The 24,512-nt window shown below is 36.1% G+C and overlaps 1 protein-coding gene across 7 annotated transcripts in view; it reads right to left on the bottom strand.

The window, feature by feature from the left end:
- Positions 1 to 24,512, bottom strand: part of CEP152 (centrosomal protein 152) — a 91,563-nt gene that overhangs the window by 36,273 nt on the left and 30,778 nt on the right. For all 7 annotated transcript variants that reach the window (XM_045812133.2, XM_045812137.2, XM_045812135.2 and 4 more), the window contains exons 13-17: positions 8,431 to 8,635; positions 1,993 to 2,121; positions 1,292 to 1,401; positions 411 to 539; positions 145 to 277 (exon numbers count right to left, since the gene is read on the bottom strand). In XM_045812133.2, coding sequence (XP_045668089.2) covers positions 145 to 277; positions 411 to 539; positions 1,292 to 1,401; positions 1,993 to 2,121; positions 8,431 to 8,635 — 706 coding nt within the window. The remainder of the gene's footprint in view (positions 1 to 144; positions 278 to 410; positions 540 to 1,291; positions 1,402 to 1,992; positions 2,122 to 8,430; positions 8,636 to 24,512) is intronic.

The raw sequence follows: 24,512 nt of genomic DNA on the forward strand, positions 1-24,512 counted from the left end.
ATATTGGTGTGATACCGCCAAAAGTAAAGCGACTTCTCCATATGTGTTCCCCATTTCACAAGAGAACAAGTGGATTGGCTTCCATGACAACAGTGAGGCCAGAGGAATGAGATGGAGCAAAGACAATGTGAAATTGTCCCGTACCTTCTCCTGAGCCTGTTGCTCCTTTTCAACGGTCTTCCTGAGAGTCGATTCCAGATCGTCCTTCTCTCTGCACACTTCCAGGTAACATTCTTGCACAGCAGCCATCTCCTTATTCATCTTATCTAAGTCAGACCTTGGACACACAAAACCAGCAATTAAATGACCACAAAACAATACAAGGGCTGCAAAACAATTGCCTCTCAACTACGGAACAGAAGAATATTGTCTCTACAGCTGAAAGGGTACCTACACTCTCTTGTTCTCACCTAAGTTGCAAGCGAGCCCCCTCATAAGCTTCAAAGAGCTGCTGCTTCTCCAAAGCATGCTTTGCTAACAGGCTTTCCCGTATTTGGGCTTTCATGGCTTCATGGTGCTGCTGGTAAGTCCTCTCACACCTGGAAAAAGAGAGTGGACAGTAGAATCTACGGCAGGACCCAGCATTACTAGGAACACCAAGATGAATTGGTTTTTCTTCCTTCCCTACCCACTCCCTCCCTCTGATGCAAATTAGAATTAAGGTCAGGTTGGTTTTCCCCAACCAAAAGTGGTAATAATTAATTCCCAATGGATGAGCTTAAAGAATCTTCAAAATTTTTCTTCAAATGTTTCTAGAGAAAAATTAGAAACTTGGATATGAGAATGCCACAGTCCTTCAAACAGATAATAGTCTTCAGTTGAGGACTGTCTACAAAAAATTAATTGAAATAATAGGGTATAGCTCCACAATTCCAAGGTATCTATATTAAACATAAATACTAGCAGTACCCAACTCACAAGTAAGTTATGTTCCAAAAATCTGTTTCCAAATTTATGATTTGGTATTTGGAAGACATACTCCCTCCCACAGATTTCTTCCTTATAAATAATAGTTTTCCAGACAGTCTATAAAAACCATAAAGCTATACTATTTCAATGAACTACAGTTTTGATGGTGCTACAGAACCCAAAGCACTACACAACACCATTCCCGTGGTAAACGTGTTCCGAATTCTAATTTGAGAAGCCAGGGACTCACTCCTCTTCTTCAGCCTAAGATCTCAGTAGGGAGGGTGCACTCCATAACTTCTCTTGAATCTTTTCTTTTTTAGCACAGGGAGAGGGGGGATGGAGGGTGGAAGCAGGCATTAGACTTCTATATAGATTTTACCTATCCACGGCCTCCTGTTTATCACGGTCAAAATCCTGTACCATTTGTCTCATCTGACTACATAAGTCTTGATTTGTATTTCTCAGTTTTTCTTCAGTTTCTTTAAGTTCCTAAATACAAAAGAATAAAGTAGTAAGAAGAAATAAACATCATTTTCACTGATTAGTCCAATCTTATCTTTTAATATCCTCTGTGCTTTATCTCTACCCTGTAACATTGATATATCATTTTCATAATTCTACAAAGTCTCTTTAAGCCCTATAAGAGTATAGATTCATTTATTTGACAAGTAGCTTTCTGATAGGGTTAAGACTCAAAATTTTGAATTCGTTTTGAACTATATGAAATGAAAACATTTAACCAGAGAAGTATCAGCTAACCAATGTCTTAAAATAAGTCTTGGAATTCAATAATCTTCACAACTATAAAAATAAACAAGGTTTAACTTTTTGGTCAAAAGAAGAACACCTCTAGTAGCTATGTTTCTCTATAGGCAGGAAACTGGAATTACATTAATTTACCTTCTGATGAAACTACGACCTTATGACCAATAAAGGGAAATAACTGGAATCCTTATTCACCTACTAATAAATCTGTCTACTAAATCACATTGCCTCTGGATTTTTGAAAAGTCTGTTATATCCTATGAATTTAATGAGGTCGTAAAAATTCTCACAAAATATAGGAAATTTTTTAATTACCTGATTTTGTCGTTGTAAAACGTCAATTTCATCTTTAAGTCGCAGAATATCATCTTTGACAATCGTATTAGAAGTAGAAGAGCCAGGCCATAATTGATTAGTTAGGTTTTCTGAGGTCTCTATTTTAGCCTAAATGTTAAAAAGAAATCAAAAGTTTTTCAGGTTTTTAGAAAATTCTAAGTTCTGCTTCTGAACTAATTTCATGCTTACAAAGAAATTGCAAAAACAGCACAATTAATTTCCACATAACTTTTTTTTTTAAAGCCCATCAAATGTGTTTATTTTTTTATTTTTTTAATGATTTTTTATTATATTATGTTAGTCACCATACAGTACATCCCCGGTTTCCTATGTAAGGCTCGATGATTCATTAGTTGTGTATAACACCCAGTGCACCATGCAATACGTGCCCTCCTTACTACCCATCACCGGTCTATCCCATTCCCCCACCCCCCTCCCCTCTGTAGTCCTCAGTTTGTTTCTCATAGTCCATAGTCTCTCATGTTTCATTCCCCCTTCTGATTACCCCCCTTTCTTTATCCCTTTATTCCCCTACCGATCATCCTAGTTCTTATGTTCCATAGATGAGAGAAATCATATGATAGTTGTCTTTCTCTGCTTGACTTATTTCACTTAGCATTATCTCCTCCAGTGCTGTCCATGTTGTAGCAAATGTTGAGAACTCGTTCTTTCTGATAGCTGAGTAATATTCCATCGTATATATGGACCACAACTTCTTAATCCAGTCATCTGTTGAAGGGCATCTTGGCTCCTTCCACAATTTAGCTATTGTGGACATTGCTGCTATGAACATTGGGGTGCATATGGCCCTTCTCTTCACTACGTCTGTATCTTTGGGGTATCCATATAACTTTTATCACCGTCCCCAAATACAACCACAGTAACAATGATCAGAATCAGGAAATTAATGAGGATACAGTACTATTAACTAATCTACGGACCCTATACAAAATTCTCCAATTTTCCTCTCACGTCCTTTTTCTAGTTCAGGATCCGATCAACAATTCCACATTGCATTTAGTGGTCATGTCTCCTTAGTCTCCTTCACTCTAGGGACAGTTCAGTCTTTGTCTTTCAAACCTATTTTTTTTTTTAAGAGTGTCAACTAGTTATTTTGTAAGATGCCTTTCAATTTGAGTTTCTCGGATAGTACTTCATTATTAAATTCAGGTCATCCATTTTTGGCATGAATGCCACAGAAGTGACGTGTGTGTTCCTCAGGAAACAGGATGTCAATGTGTGTCATCACTGATGGTGATCAATAAACGAAGGTGATGTCTGCAGGCACGTTCACTGTAAAGTTACAATTTTTCTACTTGTTGTTAGGAATAAGTAGCTTATGAGGAGATACTCTGAGACTATGCAAATATTCTATTTTTTATCTTACGCCCACTAAATTTAGCATCTATTCTATTTCTGTACTTACTTCTTTGTATAATCAGTATTAACTCATAGATCTGTATTTTATTCAACAGGTACAATTTTTAAGACTCATGACAGACTTTGGCAAATTGTTTCCCACAAGGTCATGCAAATGTACACTGCCGGTCTGAGAGAATCAGTCCAACTCTCTTTGCCTCCAACGGCAGTGACTGTCTTGAAATAATTATTGTATGTGATGGGGTAAGGGTAGCCAACAATGGCTTTCATTTGCATTGTCTGCACTGCAGAACCTCTTACATCCCTTCACTGTTCATTTGTTTCTCATCTTCTCAGATTTGCCTGTTTATACGACTTCTCATTTTCCTCTGTTTTCCTTACCTACCTTTATGAATTCTTTATTCATTGCGGGGGCCACAGAGATTTTTTTTTTTTTTTTAAATATCTACTCCATTTGTCTTGTTGGTTGATGTATTTACTTGAAGTCTGAGCTCTGTTCCACAATGGCTAAAAAATATCCTGTGTCAAGATTCATTCTCCTCATTGGGGAGGTAATGCGTATCTCACTCATGTGTAGGGTCACAGAACACCAAGGCTCTGGTTCAGTCTTCCAATTCATAGCCTTCGCTTTTCTTTACAGGGAGACTGCTCCAGTTGTTGACTTTCCCCTGTCACTTGCCATCATTTCCCAGAAGCCACTGCTTCTACTCTAGTCAGAAAAGAGAAGAGCTACGAATACCTACTCTGTGACCTTCTCTCCAGATGTAGGGGTACTAATGAGACTTTCAAGGATTTCACTGACTCATTAGAATGGCTTTCATTTTTTTAACTTGGCCTTCACTTTTTAAAGTTTACAATAGTCATCGGTGCTTCTTTCCCCACTGGCAAGTTTTTATTACTATGAAATGATTGAAAATAACATCATACTGATACATGGGAAAACAATTTTCATGGCTATTACACTCAGTTTTGACATAGTATCACACTGCAGGCACACAGGGACTAGGTACTTGTACCTATCAGGACAAAATCCTCATGAAGATCTTTAAAAAGAAAAGGACCACGTGAGTGTCACAAAGAAACTTCTTTCTAAAGTTGGAATACTAAAGACATTACCTTCAAGAAAACAAGACACATAATACACCAATTCTCACATTATTTTCCTAATTTCTATGTCTAAAAAGATTCTGGCTAGGAACCTTCTGAGTTGGCTACTGAACATTGCCTATCAAGTACCTTGGAATATGGCTTTAACCACTCGCGGTTAGGTAATGGTCTCTTGAGTATCAGATACAGAAAGGCCTCTGTGTTTTATTTAGTATGCTAACAAAAAATTCAGTGTAGATATAGGTCTGACTGCTAGACTGATCTTCCTAAGGACCTCACTACATTCTACCTTAATGGCCCAGTTGTTCAATTGGAATGAACAGCACAGGATTTGGTCCACTCCCAATCAGTGCGTAGTGCTGCATATGGATAAGCTCCTAATCTTCAACACTTATGATCCTGGAAATGTCAGAGAGCAGCACTGTTTGAATAGTCAAATGACATGAAAGCAAAAACAGCAGACTCTCTGAGATAACCTTTAATTGTTCTGTGTAAGATAGATATGAGCAAACATAACATATACTATGAGGTTATAAAGCAATAAATACAACAATACTTTTAAATGTTCATAGAAGAAACATGCCAAGTAAGATGACATAGTAAATATTTTTGCATGCCTTTTCAATATTTAGAAAGGTTTTAGGAAAGGATCTTGATGACCTAGCTCTCTTTTAAAAGATATCCAAGGAAGCTTAAATTGATATGTTCTTTCTCTTAACATCCCTATAGCAAGCAGAGAAGCTCAACATTATTTCATTAACCTCAGGATTTAATGCCAGCTATGATATTATTCTAAAAATTGATATAATATCTATATAGTTTTGGCTTCAAAGATTCCAGAAAGATTGAGCTTATACAATATAGACTTTCATTCACGCGCCCTACTCCCTAGTTACACCAGCTTATTTCCTACATCCTCTTCTATATACTTCTGCTCAAGGCTGACGTTTCTTCCTACCTTCTCTCCTACATTTATCCTTCAGGACAGAGATCAAGCATTCCCTCCTTAAACACCTCACTAAGGCTTGCTTTACCATCTCCCCTACAAACAAGCCTGGTTATTCCTTCTCAGAGCACTTTGCAACTAGCATCATCCTTATTACACAAAGTTATACATGTCCATCTCCTTACAGATCTATACTGTTGAATATGGTAGCCATTAACCACATATGGCTATTGAGCACTTGAAAAATGTCCATTGACAGATGAACGGATAAAGAAGATGTGCTATACACACACACACACACACACACACACACACACACAATGGAATATTAGCCACCAAAAAGAATGAAATCTTGCCATTTGCAATGACATGGATGGAACTAGAGGGTATTATGCTAAGCAAAATAAGTCAGAGAAAGACAAATACCATATGATTTCACTCATATGTGGAATTTAAGAAACAAAACAGATGAACGGAGGGAAGGGAAGGAAAAAAAAAGACAAAAACAGAGAGGGAGGCAAGGCATAAGAGACTCTTAACTAGAGGAAACAACCCCTCCAGGGTTGCTGGAGGTGAAGTGGGGGGGATTGGGTAACTGGGTGATGGACATTAAAAGGAGGGCACTTGAAGTAACAAGCAGTGGGTTTTGTATGAAACTGATGAATCACTAAATTCTACCTCTGAAACTAATAATACAGTATATGTGTATGTACAGTATATGTACAGTATATGTTAATTAAACAATTTAAATAAAATTTTTTAAAAAAGAAATGTGTCTTGTCCAAATCGAAATGTGCTGTAAGTGGATAATACATGTCAGATTTCAAGGACCTGGCACAAACAAAAAATGTAAACGATCTCATTAATAATTTCATATTGATTACATATTGAGAAGATAATATTTTGAATATATTGGGTTAAATAAAATATATTATTAAAATTAATTTCACCATTACTTTTACTTTAATGGGATTACTAGAACATTTTAAATTACATATGAGACTCCATTATATTTCTATTGGATAGTGCTGTTCTAGATTCTAAATTCCTTCAAAGGAATGGTCATTGTTTCTTTCCACTGAATCCCATAAGACCTTGCACAGAGTAGCATTAAAAAAAAAAAAAAAAAAAAAAAAAAGCTTAAGCTGAATGATTTGCTCTTCCTCCATATATCTCCCAACACTGCTTTCTAATGTTACAGACTACATAGAAAGCTCATTAGAAAAGATGTGGGAAATAAGCAAAGGCATAGTTTGAAGGTGTTCATGGGCTAATTAGATGACAATGAGCTTAAGTGTTTACCTAAGGAAGTACCTGTTGGTTAAATTACTACTTCCTTTCCCCCATCTAGAAAGACGTCTACATGTGTATTAATTCAACAAATATTTAATGAGCAAACATGCAGAAAATCATCAAGACAATACTCCCAAGAAATTCCTATATAGTAAGTGGAAGGACAGACATAAGCTGCAGAGGTTTATGGTAAGTCAGACTTTTAAGAAAAAAAACAAATACGGAGTGCTGAGAAATCACTATGGCAAAAGAGTGGCTGGACAAAAAGAATATTCAACAATGAGATAGCTCCCTTTGATCTATAGAGGCGAAGGTAAAGGTTTAAAAAATTTTTGAAGCATCAGGTGCGCCACCATCACCTGCCACATCTGTGGACCTGTATCTATAAAGCAAATGCCATCAGTAATTTCAGTACAAAACAAAGCAAGAACCATGGATACCTGAGCTAAAGTTCAGATTCAAAACCAGGTTCCTACTCTCTGAAATCTTAGGCTACTCTCACCAAAATACTTGAACTAATCAACTCTAACACAAATTGAGACATGAGCATTTATTCCCATCTTTTTTAAAAACACTTGGAAACAAGACCACTTGATTTAAAGATGTTAAATGTGCTGGAGGGGAGGGAGTTCTTCCTCATTTGGTTAACACTGACATCAACATTGTACTTATCAACTACAGTTACTCAGGAGAAGGAACCAGACTGGGCAGGACTTTAACAGTGAAAACATACTATTATTTTTTGGAAAATAGATAAAATTAAAATTTCATAGTAATAAACATCATAGAACATCTTGCATACTTTAAGAGGATTATTTTAATAAACACAACTCCTTATTTAAAGAATCAGGAGATAAAACGGTACAAAAGGGGGAAGTAAAATTATTTCCATCCTAAAGGGAAAGGAATACACCACCCACATTTGTTTTCCCCCTTCCCTTTCCTTTTAGTTACTAGGTCTTGTATGTATTCTTTTCTATTGAGAGCATAGATGGGCTGGGAGTTGGAAATATGGCAAGGCAGAAAAAGCAGCTGCGAAATAAGGGCAATGTTAGTGATCTCTGTGATAACAAGATCTTGGGGAAATCATCTTGACCTATTCATTAGTCAAGTGTTTTCCTTTTGATAGGCCTAAAGACTGACTCCATGACCTCAGAAGTGTCACATTTTCCTTCAGTTTCATTTTCCTCATCTGTAAAGTGAGGACACTAACTGAAGGATATAAAAGTGGATTCAACGATTCTGACTTAACTGGTTTTGGCACCTATCCCACTCATAACACCACCACTACATAATTAATTTCCTTATATAGAATGATGCTTGTTACAGGAATATGGGCCAGAGAAATCTCATGGACAAAATGCTGAAGGATCTAGTTTGTGGAGCACTTAAGACTATAGAACACTGTTGGTATAAGTCAGTCTTCAGGAAATGCAGACACTTTGTTATGTAGACTGCTTCCTTGGATTTGTGGTAAAGGAATTTTACCTAATTAGCATCTCATTTACAAGATGCCAAGAGGAACTAGAAAATATATTACTTTATGTGGCATTCCCTTCTTTATCCTTTACTTCTAAATAACATCAAATGAGACCCTGGAAGACAAAGGTTTGATTTAAATGTGAAGATTGTAAGCATTTTCTTTATTAAAACTTTTAAAAATGGGTTTTGACTCTACAAATTCTACAAACCTCAACCGTGATGCTCTTTTCATCTTTCTCCACTTGTTGGAGAGCTTCGATTTTCTTACGACAGTCTCTGAGATCATTCTGTAACTGAGACACCAGATGACGCTTCACTGAGTTGCTCCCCAGCAAACGTTGCACTTCTCCTTTCAGCTTCAGAATGACTTCATCTTTCGAAAGCTCATCATTTGGCTCTTCTTGCTGTACAATGCTAATGGAGAAAGTATCATTTTTAATATTAAAGTAACAAATCAAGCATGGTTAGTCCTTGAAACTGACTAACTACAGTTGTGACCATGTTCGGTGACCTATACAACTATACACTAGTATTTCAAAACCAATTTTAAGTTCTGTCATACACAAGGATATCACCCTTGCTATGTCCCCATATATAGAAGTCTATTCATAAGAAGACTTATGCTTCGACCGCCTGCCTCACTGAAAGGAGTTCAAATATGTGAACTTCAATATGGCATGCTTTTTTTGCTTTTGGTTACGTTGTATGCTGTACATGCATGAACTTCATGACTCTAAGAGAAACAACATGAAAATAAAGGAGGCAGTGAAAAGTAAAATACTAGTCATCTAACAATTTCTCTATCTCTTTTATTACTACACAAGTCTGGATAGTTATCTGAGCAATTGGGGCAAAAATAATAAAAAATAAAAGCCATGCTAATTTAATTACAACTTTAGTTTCAATAAATTTCAAAACTGGAATGAGAATGAGAATTCTGCTCCTTGCCATAATAGATTAAAAGTACCAGATTTCTCTTCCTGCGTTAAAAAACAAGAAAACCAAATAAAATACATGAAATGATCATATTCAATCATTAGACAACAGGCAGCACAGCATAATGATCCCTCAGAAAAGGAAAACAAACAACGTGAGCCCTAGGATTGTTCCTGCTTTCTCCTTGGGAAGTTTCCAGCCTGCAGCACAGGGAGAGAAAAGCCAAAGACAGCCCAGCAGTCTCACCAAGTTGCAGAGTTCAGTTTGGGAAGGACAAAACAGCTAGAATTTGATGAGGGAAATACTATGGGAACGGTAACTACACAGAAAGAGAGCACTAGAGATTTGTATATCCGTGTGAGAATATTACTGCAAGGCCAGAGAAAGAACCACAGGAAAGGAATAGGGATGGGAATACTGGGGGTTCCAATGAACCATGGTGGAAAGACCTCCTAATTCACAAAATATCAAATACTGCCTTCGTAATGGGGCCAACTTAGCTCCAGATTAAATAAAGGCTGCTCTAAAAAGATGGAAAAACATTCCATGCTCATGGATCGGAAGAATAAACATAGTTAAAATGTCTATGCTACCCAGAGCAATCTACACTTTCAACACCGTCCCGATAAAAATACCAATGACATTTTTCAAAGAGCTGGAACAAACAATCTTAAAATTTGTGTGGAACCAGAAAAGACCCCGAATTGCCAAGGAAATGTTGAAAAAGAAAAACAAAGCTGGGGGCATCACGTTGCCTGATTTCAAGCTATATTACAAAGCTGTGATCACCAAGACAGCATGGTACCGGCACAAAAACAGACACATAGACCAATGGAACAGAACACAGACTCCAGAAATGGACCCTCGGCTCTATGGTCAACTAATCTTTGACAACGCAGGAAAAAACATCCAGTGGAAAAAAGACAGTCTCTTCAATAAATGGTGCTAGGAAAATTGGACAGCTATATACAAAAGAATGAAACTTGACCACTCTCTCACACCATACACAAAGATAAACTCCAAATGGATGAGAGACCTCGATGTGAGACAGGAATCCATCAAAATCCTAGAGGAGAACACAGGCTGTAACCTCTTCGACATTAGCCACAGCACCTTCTTTCATGACACGTCTCCAAAGGCAAGAGAAACAAAAGAAAAAACGAACTTGTGGAACTTTATTAAGATAAAAAGTTTCTGGGGCGCCTGGGTGGCACAGCGGTTAAGCGTCTGCTTTCGGCTCAGGGCGTGATCCTGGCGTTATGGGATCGAGCCCTGCATCAGGCTCCTCTGCTATGAGCCTGCTTCTTCCTCTCCCACTTCCCCTGCTTGTGTTCCCTCTCTCGCTGGCTGTCTCTATCTCTGTCGAATAAATAAATAAAATCTTTAAAAAAAAAAAAAAGATAAAAAGTTTCTGCACAGCCAAGGAAACAGTCATCAAAACAAAGAGGCAACCCACAGAATGGGACAAGTATTTGCAAATGACACTACAGATAAAAGACTGGTATCCAAGATCTACAAAGAACTTCTCAAACTCAATACACAAGAAACAATCAAATCAAAAAATGGGCAGAAGATATGAACAGACACTTTTCCCGTGAAGACATACAAATGGCTAACAGATACATGAAGAAATGTCCAAAATCATTAGCCCAGGGAAATTCAAATCAAAACCACACTGAGATACCACCTTACGCCAGTTAGAATGGCAAAAATTGACAAGGCAGGAAACAACAATTGTTGGAGAGGATGTGGAGAAAGGGGATCCCTCTTACATTGTTGGTGGGAATGCAAGTTGGTACAGCCACTTGGGAAAACAGTGTGGAGGTCCCTCAAAAAGTTAAAAATAGAGCTACCCTCTGACCCAGCAATTGCACTACTGGGTATTTACCCCAAAGATACAGACGTAGTGAAGAGAAGGGCCATATGCACCCCAATGTTCATAGAAGCTTTGTCCACAATAGCTAAACCGTGGAAGGAGACGAGATGCCCTTCAATGGATGAATGGATAAAGATGTGGTCCATATATACAATGGAATATTACTCAGCCATCAGAAAGAACGATTACCCAACATTTGCAGCAGCATGGACAGAACTGGAGGAGATTATGCTAAGTGAAATAAGTCAAGCAGAGAAAGACAATTATCATATGGTTTCACTCATTTATGGAACATAAGGAATAGTAGGGGGATCAGTAGGAGAAGAAGGGAAGAATGAAGGGGGGGTAAACAGAAGGGGGAATGTACCACGAGAAACTATGGACTCTGGGGGAAAAAATTAGGGTTTCAGAGGGGAAGGGGGTGGGGAGTTGGGCTAGGCCAGTGATGGGTATTAAGGAGGGCATGTATTGCATGGAGCACTGGGTCTTATACGCAAACAATGAATCATGGAACACTACATCAAAAACTAATGTTGTACTGTATGGTGACTAATATAATAAAAAATTTAAATAAATAAATAAATAAGTAAGTAAATAAATAAAGGCTGCTCTAAATCTGACCTAACAAAACGTATAAAGGACCAAATGGATTCCAAAACCTTAAAAGGATCAAATGGATTCCAGGAAACTTAAGTGTGCCACAGAAAAATGACAATATTTTTTAAAATACAACAAAATCTAACATCTCAAATATAAAATTCAAAATGTCCAGCATCCAATCAAAATCTACCATACATGCAAATAAGAAAATATAAACCAGAACCAGGAGAAAAATCAATCAATAGAAACTGACTCAGCAATGATGCTGGCAGTAGAACTAATTACATTCCATGTGTTCAAGGTAAAAAACATGAACACAATGAGAAATAAAGGATACAATAATGACCCAAACTGAACTTAGACCAAAAATTACAACATCTGAAATGAAAAATATCCTGGATGAGATTAACAGCTTATTTAATATTGCAGAAAAGATCAGCAGACATAAAGACATAAGAGTAGAACTCCACAAAATTAAACGCAGAAAGAAAGAAGACTAAAACAGAAATGTACTGAGCATGTTAAGTTTTCTAACCCATTGTAACTGAAATCCCAGAAGAGAAGAGAGGAAGGGGACAGAAAAAAATTTATTTTTTTAAAGATTTTATTTATTTCAGAGAGAGAGAAAGAGCAAGCACAAGCGGGAGAGGGGCAAAGGGGGGGGGGGGGAAGCAGACTCCCTGCTGAGCAGGGAGCCTGATGTGGGGCTCTATCCCAGAACCCTGGGATCATGACCCGAGATGAAGGCAGACGCTTAATGGACTGAGCCACCCAGGCACCCGTCCCAATTTTTCTTTAATGATCAAAATTCTATTTGATGCAAATTAAAATCTATAAGCTCAATGAATCTCAAGCAGAAAACGAAGAAAACGACCATAAGTTACATTAACACCAAATTGCTGAAAACCAAGATAAAGAAAGAGCACAGGAAAACTCCTGGAGAGTAGAAAACCAGAGAAAGGAGTGATGAATTCTGTACATAAATATGTATAAGCCTAATTCTAAGCCCTGAACTATGCATGCACAGAACAGACCCAAAAACCAGCAGAGCAAATATTTGGAGAATTTAACTGAAATTTGAACCTCACGCACAAATCTCACAATGACTAACTTTTGAGCGATGCATACAAGGACAGATTCAAACCAATGTGGCAAAGGCTTGGACAAATAAACTGAGATCTGAAACACCCACACAAGTTTCTACACAACATAAAAATCTCAACATCTAATACAGGCATACCATGGTGTATCGCAGATCTGGTTACACAACACCACAGAAAAGCAAATATTTCAGTAAAGTGACTCAAATGAAGTCAACTAAGTGAGCAATAGCATTATGTCTAAAAAACAATATACAAACTTTAAAAAATACTTTATTGCTAAAACATGCTGATCATTGTCTGAGCTTTTAGCAAGTTGTAATCATATATCACAGATCACCAAAACAAATGTAATAATAACAAACTTTGTGAAATACAGTAAGAATTACCAAAATGTGACACAGAGACATGAGATTAACACTGTTGGCAAAATGGCATCAAGAGACTTGCTTAATGCAGGGTTGCCAATTTGTAAAGAAAATACGGTATCTGCAAAGCACAATAAAACAAGGTGTGCCTGTATATAATCTAAAATTACTCGACATTCAACTAACCAAGAAAATGGACCAATGTGCAAGAAAAAAGAAAATCTATAGATGATGAAAATGCTGGAGCTATTACAGAGTTTTCAAAGTTTAAAGCAGCTGCAATGTCTCTGTTCTATGAAATAAAAGGAAACGTATTTAAAATGAATGAAAAGATAGGAATTTTCAACAAATAAAAACTATAAAGGAACCAAATAGAAATTTTCTCTTTGAAAAATACATCTGAAAGTTAAAAGAAAAAAAAAAAAAAAAGCCCTCACTGGGCAAGCTTAATAGAACAGAGATAACAGAAGAAAGAATGAGTGAACTTGAAAATAGCTCAACAGAAATTACCCAATATGAAAACCGAATAAAAAATTGGAAAAAAATGAAGTGTCTCAGGAACTGTGGGACAATATAAAAAAATTTAAGTTGTATAACTGGAGACCTAGAGCAGGAGAGAAGAAAGAAGCAGTGATAGAAAGAATATTTGAATAATGGTCAACATTTCACAAATCTGGTAAAAGACATAATAAATTTACATTTTCAATAAGCTCAGTGAACCCCAAATGAAATGAACTAAAAAAAAAACAAAAAACACTTAAGACACATCATAAAGTGCTGAAAAGGGGAAAAAAAATCTTGAAAACAACAAAAGAAAAACAACACATTACACACAAGATAAAGGTCCAAATAACAACAGGTTTCTCTTCAGAAACCACCAAGGCCAGAGACAGTAGAAGAACATATCTTTAAAATTCTGAAATAAAAGAACAGTTGATCCAGAATTCTATAATCAGCAAATAAAATGACATCTTCATATAAGGAAGCTTAGAAGAAATGCTCAAGAAAATTCTTCAATCTAAAGGAAAATGTTATCTATTAAAAAACTACAAAACATTACCGGAGAGAAACTAAAGAAGACATAAAGAGAGGGGTACAATATGCATATTCTGAAATTGGAAGGCTCAATTTTTTTCTTCCTCCAGCTTTATTTAGGTATAAATGACAAACAGCAATTTCTTAAGATGTCAATTTTCCCCAAATTGGTCTATAGAGTCAACACAATCCCAATTAAAACTCCAGCAGATTTTGTTGTAGAAATTGACTAGCTAATCATTAAATTTATTTTGAAATGCAAAGAACTCAGAATACTCAAAACCATTTTGAAAATAAAGTTGAAGGACTTGTTCAACACATTTCAAGACTTACTGTAAAGCTACAGTATCAAGACTGTTGTTAACAAAAAGAACAGGGGAAACGAATGGAGAGTACAGAAACAGGACACAAATGGTCAACTAATTATCAACAAAGATATCAAGGCAATTCAACGTGGACAGAAAGGTTTTTCTGACAAATGGTATAAGATCAGCTGGATATTGATATGAAAAAAATGGACATCAATCCTTACCTCATACCATACTAAAAAACGAATTCTTAATGGATTATAGATATAAACGTAAGAGATGAAACTATCAAATTTCTAAAGTCCTAAGAAAATTTTTTTGACACAGTTGCATTAGAACAAAAAATCATTAACTTTTTTAAAAGAGACAACTGATAAGTTTGAATTCATAAAAACTTAAACTTTTGCTCTTCATAAGATACATTAAGAACATGATAAGGTAAGCCAGAGTGGAAGAAAATATTCACAACATATATATCAGAGAAAGGGCTTGTATCCTGGACTAAATAAAGACCAAATGACATATACAAATGGCAATTAAGCACACCAGGAAAAAAAGAAGAAGAAGAAAGGGAAAGAAAAGCACATCAAAAGAAGCTTAGGGGCATCTAGGTGGCTCAGTCAGTTAAGCGTCCAACTTTTGATTTCGGCTCAGGTCATGATCTCAGAGTTGTGAGATTGAGCCCAGCATCGTGCTCCCTCCGTGCTGGGCCTGAGCCTGCTTAAAATTCTCTCTCTCCCTCTGCCCCACCCCTCCCTCGTGCACATGTTCTCTCTCTCTCCCTCTCTCTCAAATAGATAAAAAAAAAGATGCTTAGATCATTGGTCATTAGGTAAATAAAAATTAAACCACAATAAGAGTATCACTACACACACTACAAATGCTCAAATTAAAAAGATTAATACCACCAAGTTTTAACAACAATGTAGAACAAAGGAAACTTCAGACATTGCTCTGGTAATGCAAAATAGTATAGCCACTTTGAAAAACAGCATTCATGCTATCAATTCCAGAAAAAAGAAAGCAGAGGAACTGTAATGTAACCTTAAAGAGAAAGCAATTTGGAGCTTAAGTGAAACAAAAAAGCTACAATTACCTCCATTAGCAAATAATATCATTTTATCTAGAAAAACCTAAAATATAATGGAAAAACTACTACAAACAATAAGAGAATTAAAAAGTAACAGGTTATAACAAAAAAATAGAGAAATCATATGTAAAACTCAAGAAATATTAGAAATGAATACACTACTTACTATTAAAAAATATCTAAGCATCAATTTTACAAGAATTGTGCAAAAACCTAAATATAAAAAATTCCAAAACACTCTTGAGAGACAAAAATAGATTTAAGCAAATGAAAAGGATTTGGATAAAAAAATTCAACATCATAATAACATCAATTCTCCCTAGGTGAATGTATATCCCTAGGTGAATGTAATGTGATCCTAAAAAATATATTCTCAGGATTTTTTTTCCTGGAGTAGAACAAGTTAATTATAAAGTTCATTTGCACGTGTCAACAAGCAAGAATAATCAGAAAAACCCTAACAAAAACAGCAATTCCGGAGAGATGGTAAAACTAAAGTTAAGGCAAAGCACTAAAGCTTTTAGAAGGCAGCATAGGATAACAGGCAAGGTTTTTTATTTTTGTTCTTGTTTTTTAAGATTTATTTATTTTAGAGAGAGAGCATGCAAGTGCGTGAGTAAACAGGGACAGAGGGAGAAAGAGAATCCTTCAGTCGACTCTATGCTGAGTGCAGAGCCCCACATGGGGCTGGATCCCAAGACCCTGAGACCATGACCTGAGCAGAAACCAAGAGTCTGCCACTTAACCAACTGAGACACCCAGGCACCCCAACAGGAAAGATTTCTTAAAGGGAACAAAAAAGCACTAACCATGATTGATAAATCTGACTAAAATTTAAAAAAACTTCCATTCATCAAAAGACAAATTAAAAGGTTAAAAAGTGAGAAGGCATTTACAATACACATAACCATCAAAGAACTCATATCTGGAACAGATATTTAAAAAAGAAGAAACTCCTACAAATCAACAGAACACACGCACAAACTCATTTAAAAACTGAGGCGGGACATGAACAAGTCACACACACACACACACACACACACACACACACACTCCCACCCACCACCCACCCTACACCCAAAGGCCAATGAACAGGTTTTTTCTCCAGTGGAGCCCCATCTCAATAGTAATCCAGGATAATGCAAATTAAAACTACAATAAAATATCATTACACATTAAATGGCTGAAAGTAAAAAACTTAAAATATCAAGTGCTGGCAAAGAGAGCAACTAAGACTTTCGTACACTTCTCGTGGAGATGTAAATTGGCACAAGCACTATGAAAACAGTTTGGCATTACCTCTTAAAGTGGAAATACATATACTACAACCAATTTCACCTCTAAGTATATACCCAACAGAAATGTATGCACATTGTACTAGGAAGTAACATTAAGAATCTATGGTTAATAGAATGGAAAAAAAACCTGGAATATTCATACAAATAAAGATACACACTAAATATTTATACATATAAATGAATGAGCTACAGTTACATGCTACACCATGAGTCTCACAACAAAATGTTAAGTGAGAAAAAGTCTAAAGAACACCTATATATAAGAAAAACACAAAGCCAGCATTCATGCTTAATGGAGAATGACTGAATGCTTCCCTGTAAGATGAGGAGCAAAACAAGAATACCAGTTTTTACCACTTCTATTCAACATTGTACTAGAGATTCTAGCTGGAGCAATTAGTCAAGGAAAAAAATAAAAGGCATCCAGATTAGAAAGAAAGACATAAAATGATCTCTATTTTCAGGTGACATGATCCTATACATAAAAAATCCTAAGGAATCCACTAAAAAACTATTTGAACTAAATTAACAAGTTCGACAATGTGTCAGGATACAACATCAATATATATAAAATCAATTCTATCTTATTACACAAGGAATTAACCACCTGAAAATAAAATTAAGAAAACAATCCAGCAAAACGAATAGCCAAGAGAATAAAATACCTAGGAGTAAATTTAACAAAAAAGTATATGACTAGTACACCGAAAACCACAAAAATACAAAATACATGAGTAGTACACTGAAAGGGATTAAAGAAGACCTAAATAAATGGAAAGACATCCTGTGTTCAGGAATCAGAACCCAATATTGCTAAGATAGCAATACTCCCCTAACTTGATCTACAGACTACATGTAACCCCAATCAAAATCCCACGTGGTTTCTGTATGAAATTAATAAACTGATCCTAAAATTTATATGGAAATGCAAGAGACCCAGAATAGCCCAAGCAATATTGGAAAAGAAGACAAAGTTGAAAGATTCATACTTCCCAATTTCAAAACTTACTACAGCAAGACAGTATGGAACTGGTATAAGGACAGACACATAGATCAACGGAATAGAAGTGAGAGTCCAGAAATAAACCCTCATAGAGTCAACTGATTTCTGACAAAGATGTCAAAACTATTTTGGTACTGGGACAACTAGATATTCACGTGCAAAAGAATGAAGTTCTACGTCACATCATATAGTAAAAATTAATTCAAAATGAATCCAAGACCTAATGTAAGAGATAAAACTCTTGAAGAAGACATAAGTATAAATCTTCAGGACCTGGGGTTAGAGAATGATTTCTTAGAAAATCAAAAGCACAAGCAACCAAGGAAAAAGTATGTTAAAATTAAAGACTTTTGTGCTTCAGAGGATGCTATCAAGAAAGTGAAAAGACAACCGAGAAGAGAAAATACTTGCAAATCATATATCTGACAAGGGACTTGTATTCGGAATATATAAAGAACTCTCAAAACCAATAAAAGGACAAACCAATTTTAAAATGGGCAAAAGATTTGAAGGGATCTCTCCAAAGAAGATATACAAATGGCCAATAAACACAGTAAAAGATGTTCAACATAATTAGCCATCAAATAAAAACGTCATTAGCAAATCAAAGCCAAATAGCAAGCGTTGGCAAGGATATAAAAAAATTGGAACCTTCATACATCGCTGGTGGAAATATAAAATGGTGCAGCCACTTTGGAAAACAGTATGACCATTTTTTGAAATGCTAAACATAGAATTACCACACTACCCAGCAATTCCACTCCCAGACAAGCAGTTGCCCTCGAATAACATGGGTTTGAACTGCGCAGGTCCACTTATACATGGATATTTTTTTGATACAGTACAGTATCGTAAATGTATTTTCTCTTCCTTACGAGTGTCTCAACATTTTCTTTTCTCTAGCTTTTTTAATGTAAGAATATATAATACACATAACATACAAAATATGTGTTAATCAACAGTTTATGTTCTTGGTAAGGTTTCCGGTCAACAGCAGCCTATTAGCAGTAAGTTTTTGGAAAGTCAAAAGTCATATGCAGATTATCAACCACACAGTAGGTCAGCGCCCCTAACCTAAGCGCTGATCAAGGGTCTAGTGTATATCTAAGAGAAATGAAAACATATATCCACACAAATTTGTGCACAAATATTCCTAGCAGCATTAATCATAATAGCCAAAAAGCAGAAACTCAAATAAATGTCCATCAGCTGATGCATGAGTAAGTCAAAGGTGATAAATATTCGCACAATGGAATATTATTTGGCTACAAAAAGGAATGAAGCACTGATACATGCTGCAACATGGATGAACCTTGAAAGCATTATGCTAAGTGAAAGAAGCCAGTTATAAAACACCACATACTATATAATTCCATTCATGTGAAATGTACAGAAAAGGCAAATCCATAGATAAAAGGTATATTAGTGATTGCCTAGAGCTGTGAGGACAAGAAGGGGTAATGAGGAATGTAGGTATAGGGTTTCTTTTTTGGGATGTTGAAATGTTCTAAATTAGGTTGTGGTACTGGTTGCACAACTCCCAATACACAAAACACCACTGAACTGTAAACTTCAAATGGGTCAATTTTACGGTGTTTTAAATACAGCTCAATAAAATTATAGAAGAAAAAAATACCATCTAATGTATGAGTTGCATTATATAAAGGGAAACCTAATCTATAGTGTTTAGGTATGAATAATTAGGTCTTACGAGACAACAAAAAACAGAAAACAATTGCTATGGCAGTTAGGATAGTAGTTAACTTCAAGGTTATGACTGGAAAGAGGCATATGAACAGCTGCTGGCAACGTTTATATCTGGGTGGTGGTTTCATGGGCATTCACTTTAAAAATCAGTCGTTAAGCTGTACGCTTACATTTCATGCACTTTTCTCAATTTTCAAAGGTTTAAAAAGTAACATAAGACTGTAAAACTTACTAGAAAAATACCATCAAGAAATCATACAGGTAGAGAGTGATGGATCTACCGCATAAAAATTTTAAACAGGAAAACTCTCAGCACCGGCTAGGAAACACAGAAACAGGTATTGCCACACAGTAATAAACTATGGAGCTGCTTGGCGCTATGTATCAAAAACCTCAAATACGTGTACACCGCTTAGCAAGGATATTCACCCACATCTTAACGAAATAAAGATGTACATAAAGACATGACTACAACGATGCTTGTATTAATATTGCATTACTTATCATAAAAAAATTTAAGTGTATTACCATAGTTCCTTCATCCATATATCCATCAGTAATTATAAACAAAAATATTGTCATCTATAGATTTCAGAATATACTAAGTCAAAGAACAAATTATCAAACAATATATTCAATATTAGTTTATCTTTTAGAAATATACAAAATCAGATAATGTGGAAATTATACACCAAAATGTTAAAAGTGGTTTTCTTCATGGGAGGTGAAGTAAGATGATGTTGCTTTTAATTCTCTTCTTTTAATCGGTATTTTCTAATTTTAGGAAATTAGAGGAAATAATAAGGGGAAAAGTTACTTTTGAAAAGAAATAAGGAGTTGATAGTATGTACCCTTAATATGATGTGATGAAAATGGCACCTCATCTTTACGGTCTTCCTCCACAAAAACCATGAGAAAAATATAATCATAAAAGAAACATCAAATTCTAAGAGGGGCTTCCTATAAAATACTTGACCAGTATTTTTCAAAACTGTCAAGGTCATCAAAAACAAGGAAAGTTAAGAGGAACCTAAGGAAACCTGACTCCTAAGCGTGACGTGGTATCCTGGATATAATCCTGGAACAGAAAAAGGACATCAGGCAAGAACTGAGAACATCCAAATAAACTATGGACATTAGTTAATAATAATGTGTCAGTATTAGTTCATTAATTGTAGCAAAGGTTCCAGGCTGGTGTAAGATGTTAATAGAGGAAAATGAGTACAGAATATAGGGAAACTCTTGTACAAATTTTTCTGGTAATCTAAAACTGTTCTAAAAAACTAAAAGGTAGTTCTAAAAAGAGAAATAAATAAAAGTATTTGAGTTCAATTTTTACTATTCTTCAGTTCCAGATGATTCCAAATGAAATGTTAGAAGATATATATATATCTGAACATATATATATGTTTACACACACACACACAACACACACACACACACACACAGAGAGAGAGAGAGAGAGAGAGAGAGAGAGAGAAACAGACAGACAGAAAAGGAGAATGAATATTTGGGTTTTTTAGACATTATAAAAGGAATTCCTTACAGTAAACTACACATTTATCAATATACACATCTGTATAGGTAATAGATACAGTGTCAATATGTCTGTATAGATCCCATCTACTTAAACCACTTCTATTTATACAGAAATAGAAATAGAAGATAAAAATATAATTCACAGAAACAGAATTCTATAAGAAATATAAAACATATTACAATGCATCTTCCTGTGCTGTAAGATGTGGCGAACTTTTAGCAGAAGGCTTATTTTGCTCGGTTAACAAATTAGGCATCCCTAATTTCTTTTCTTACTGAATGCTGACCACTGAAATAGCACATCATGTACTCCTAGAGGGAGCCAAGTCAGAGAGCAGAGAAAGTGCTTGCTAAAATAATTTTCTCTTCTTTCCCAAAAGGGAAAAAGTCAGCAGTGGTGACCAGTCCTGCTGAGCCCTGTGGAAGTCAGTTCCCCTAAGTCCAAATAAACTGTAGTCCCTTATGAAGCCTGCTGAGAAGACCAAAGGGAAAAGGCATTCCACTTGTTAAATGTTTATTATTTGAGCTTCGCAGCCAACTATAATAAGGGAGAGGGGAAGCTGTCTGCAAGCTGCATGCAGATTTAGCTACTCAAATTCCATGAATGTGAAATAGAACACTGAGCCTAAACCCTTAAAATTTACTAGGCAGTAGCTTGAGGGAGGTGTAGTTGAGAATAAAAGCTTGGAGCTGCTAATATTTGGGTCAGTGATTTGAAAGCAGCTCAAGTCAACAAAGAACTAAAATTCTCGACACTGGGAAAACTGTGGCTTCCTCTTGTTCTAAGAATCACAATCCAGCAGAGAAAGGTACAAATCTCTTCTATAACTCCTCTCACTTTGATCTACGAATAAATATTTTTACTTTTTCCTCAAAGCAAATTCTTATCTATTAAACTGCTGGTGAGTGGGACGACTACAAGCTAAAACTTTTTTCACTAATCCTGTGATTCACAGGATGTCTTCTAGCTAAATGTCAAGGACCACTCACTCTGTGCTTAGTTATTCTCCACTTTCCCAGCGGAATGTGGCAGAAATCCTTTTACTATGATAGTGATGTGATGTCTCAGGTTGTTATCCATAGGAATGTACTTTATATTACCGTAGGATTTTGGCTATGAGTACTAATTAAATACAAAGGGCAGAAGCAGAATACATTTTTAGATACCATGATGAAGTCTACTTGAAAAAATAAAACATATATTATTTTTATATAACATATATATGTATTATTTTCCAAATTCCCAGGCTAATTATAGCTCAAATTAAAATAAAGTAATAATAAATTGGAGAAAAATCTTTTTTGAGATGAACTAAATCTTTAACCCTCTAAAAGACAAGACATAAGGAAGAATGAAGTTGAAAGTAGAGGTTTGACTGTCATGTAAATAGATGTACATGACAGTAAAGTTTTGGGCTCAAGGACTGGTTCTGCTGCTAATGGTCTGTCTTCTTGGGCAAAAAAGTTCAGCCCTTCCAGTTTTCCCAACCCTAAAATGAAGATAGAGATCTGATGTTTCACCAAGGTTGAGGTGAGGATCAAAACCTTTTACAAAGTATATGTTGAATTAAAAGAGAATTAATATGAAAACTGAATCAACGGTATGTTCTAACCAATCATCTATTAAATAATAATAGCAATATCTATCAATGATTAAATGTCTAATACCTGTGGGGTACCTGGGTGGCTCAGTCAGGTGTCAACTCTTGATTTCGGCTCCAGTCATTATCTCAGGGTCCTGGGATCCAGCCGTGTTGGGCTCTGTGCTCAGCAGGGAGTCTGCTTGAGATCCTCTCTCTCTTTCTCTCTCTCCCTCTGCCCACCCCCACCACTTGTACACTCACTCTCTAATAAATAATTTTTTTAAAAATTAAAAATAAATGCCTAATATGTGCAAGATTATGTGAGGTCCTTTATATTTCAATCCTCATTTTAACCCCCAAAAGGACATCTATAATCTACTTAATAGAAAAAACCTGATGAGAAAACAGGCTCAGAAAAGCCAAGAAACTTGCCCAGGATCACAAAGCTAGTGATAAATGGCTAAACTACAAATCGAAACAAAATCTGGGTCTAAAGACCATGCTCTTTCCACTAGCCATTTAGAACTAATCTGGCATGAACAGGAAACAAGACATTCACAGCAGTAAATTTTCTAGGTAACTAAATTTTAACTTCAAAATTTTATGTAAATCTGTCTAAAAAATATAATGCATACATCCTTTTTTATTTTAATTAACTAACCAAAGATGAAGGCTTTCTTCAAAACTCAGGATCCTGACTGCAGGCATTGTGAGGTAGACCACAGCTGTCGTTCCTATAGCTCTCTCCTTGCTAAGGCCGAGCTGTCTGACTGAAACACTGGCCCAGCTACTCACAGTCAGCAACTCAGAGAACTCACGGGATACAAACATATCTAAGGCCCTGGGATAAGAGCCTGAAGGTGGCTCCTGCTAAATACACCACATATGTTAGTTCTGCCATTTGCATCCTACCTTCCTTCTGAATTGTAGCTGTAATCTGTCGAGATGAGAGTCCCAAAGATGGACCCTCCAGATCAGTGCAGCTTAGTAAACTGAATTAACACCTTGTTTCACAGTATTACCCAGTCACTTGAGATTTCAATTTTCTGAATGTTATCTTACTGTTTTGAAAATGAAATCACAGGATTAAAACACTTAACTTCTAAAACCTATTGTAGAGGAAACCCTTCAGGAGATTCATACACTTGTACTTAGTTGCATGATACCTGAAACACAACAGGTAATAAACACTCTCCCGGAACAATAACGATGGTAAACTCGGTCTGAAACTGGAGACTGGCCGGTGGGGGTGTGGAATTTGAATGCATTCAAGAAAGGCTCTCCTTAGCCTAAATGCAATTTCTGCCAAACACCCATCTTTCGTCCTTCTCCCACATCAGCAGAAGGAATGACTGGACAAATGAATCTTTGTTCATCAAGGATAACGTGTAGCACACAGCACTTAGCTGCTCACAAGTATGTCTTCCTCTCCCTGCCCAGGCAAAAATGTAAACTCCCTGCCAGAAGGGAGAGTTTCATCCTCATCTTTTATACTCAACTCCCAGAGCCTTGCATAGCACCTTCCAGAACACAAGTGCCTCAAGAACGTACATCCTGTCCTTCATTCATCTTTTAAGTGTTCCCTCTTATACCACCCCACTCCCTCCCCCATCAGTCCCTGCGAGGGATGATAAGGCCCTCCCTTTCATGAGATTACTGAAGTATCTGTGTTAAACAGTGGTATAAAAGACAGAATCTCTATCTTCAAAGTAAGGTCACTGGAAAGATCCTAGGGAAAATTAATGCTTATTTTCTCACATGCCATTGATAAATGCCATGGACCTGCCTTCAACACACAATATGAATAAAAATGATATGCCCTTGCCTTAATAATAAAAGATACCTAAT

This window comes from Ursus americanus, chromosome 36 (assembly GCF_024610735.1).
Source record: "Ursus americanus isolate L20-20 chromosome 36, mUrsAme1.1.p, whole genome shotgun sequence".
NCBI classification, from domain to species: domain Eukaryota; kingdom Metazoa; phylum Chordata; class Mammalia; order Carnivora; family Ursidae; genus Ursus; species Ursus americanus.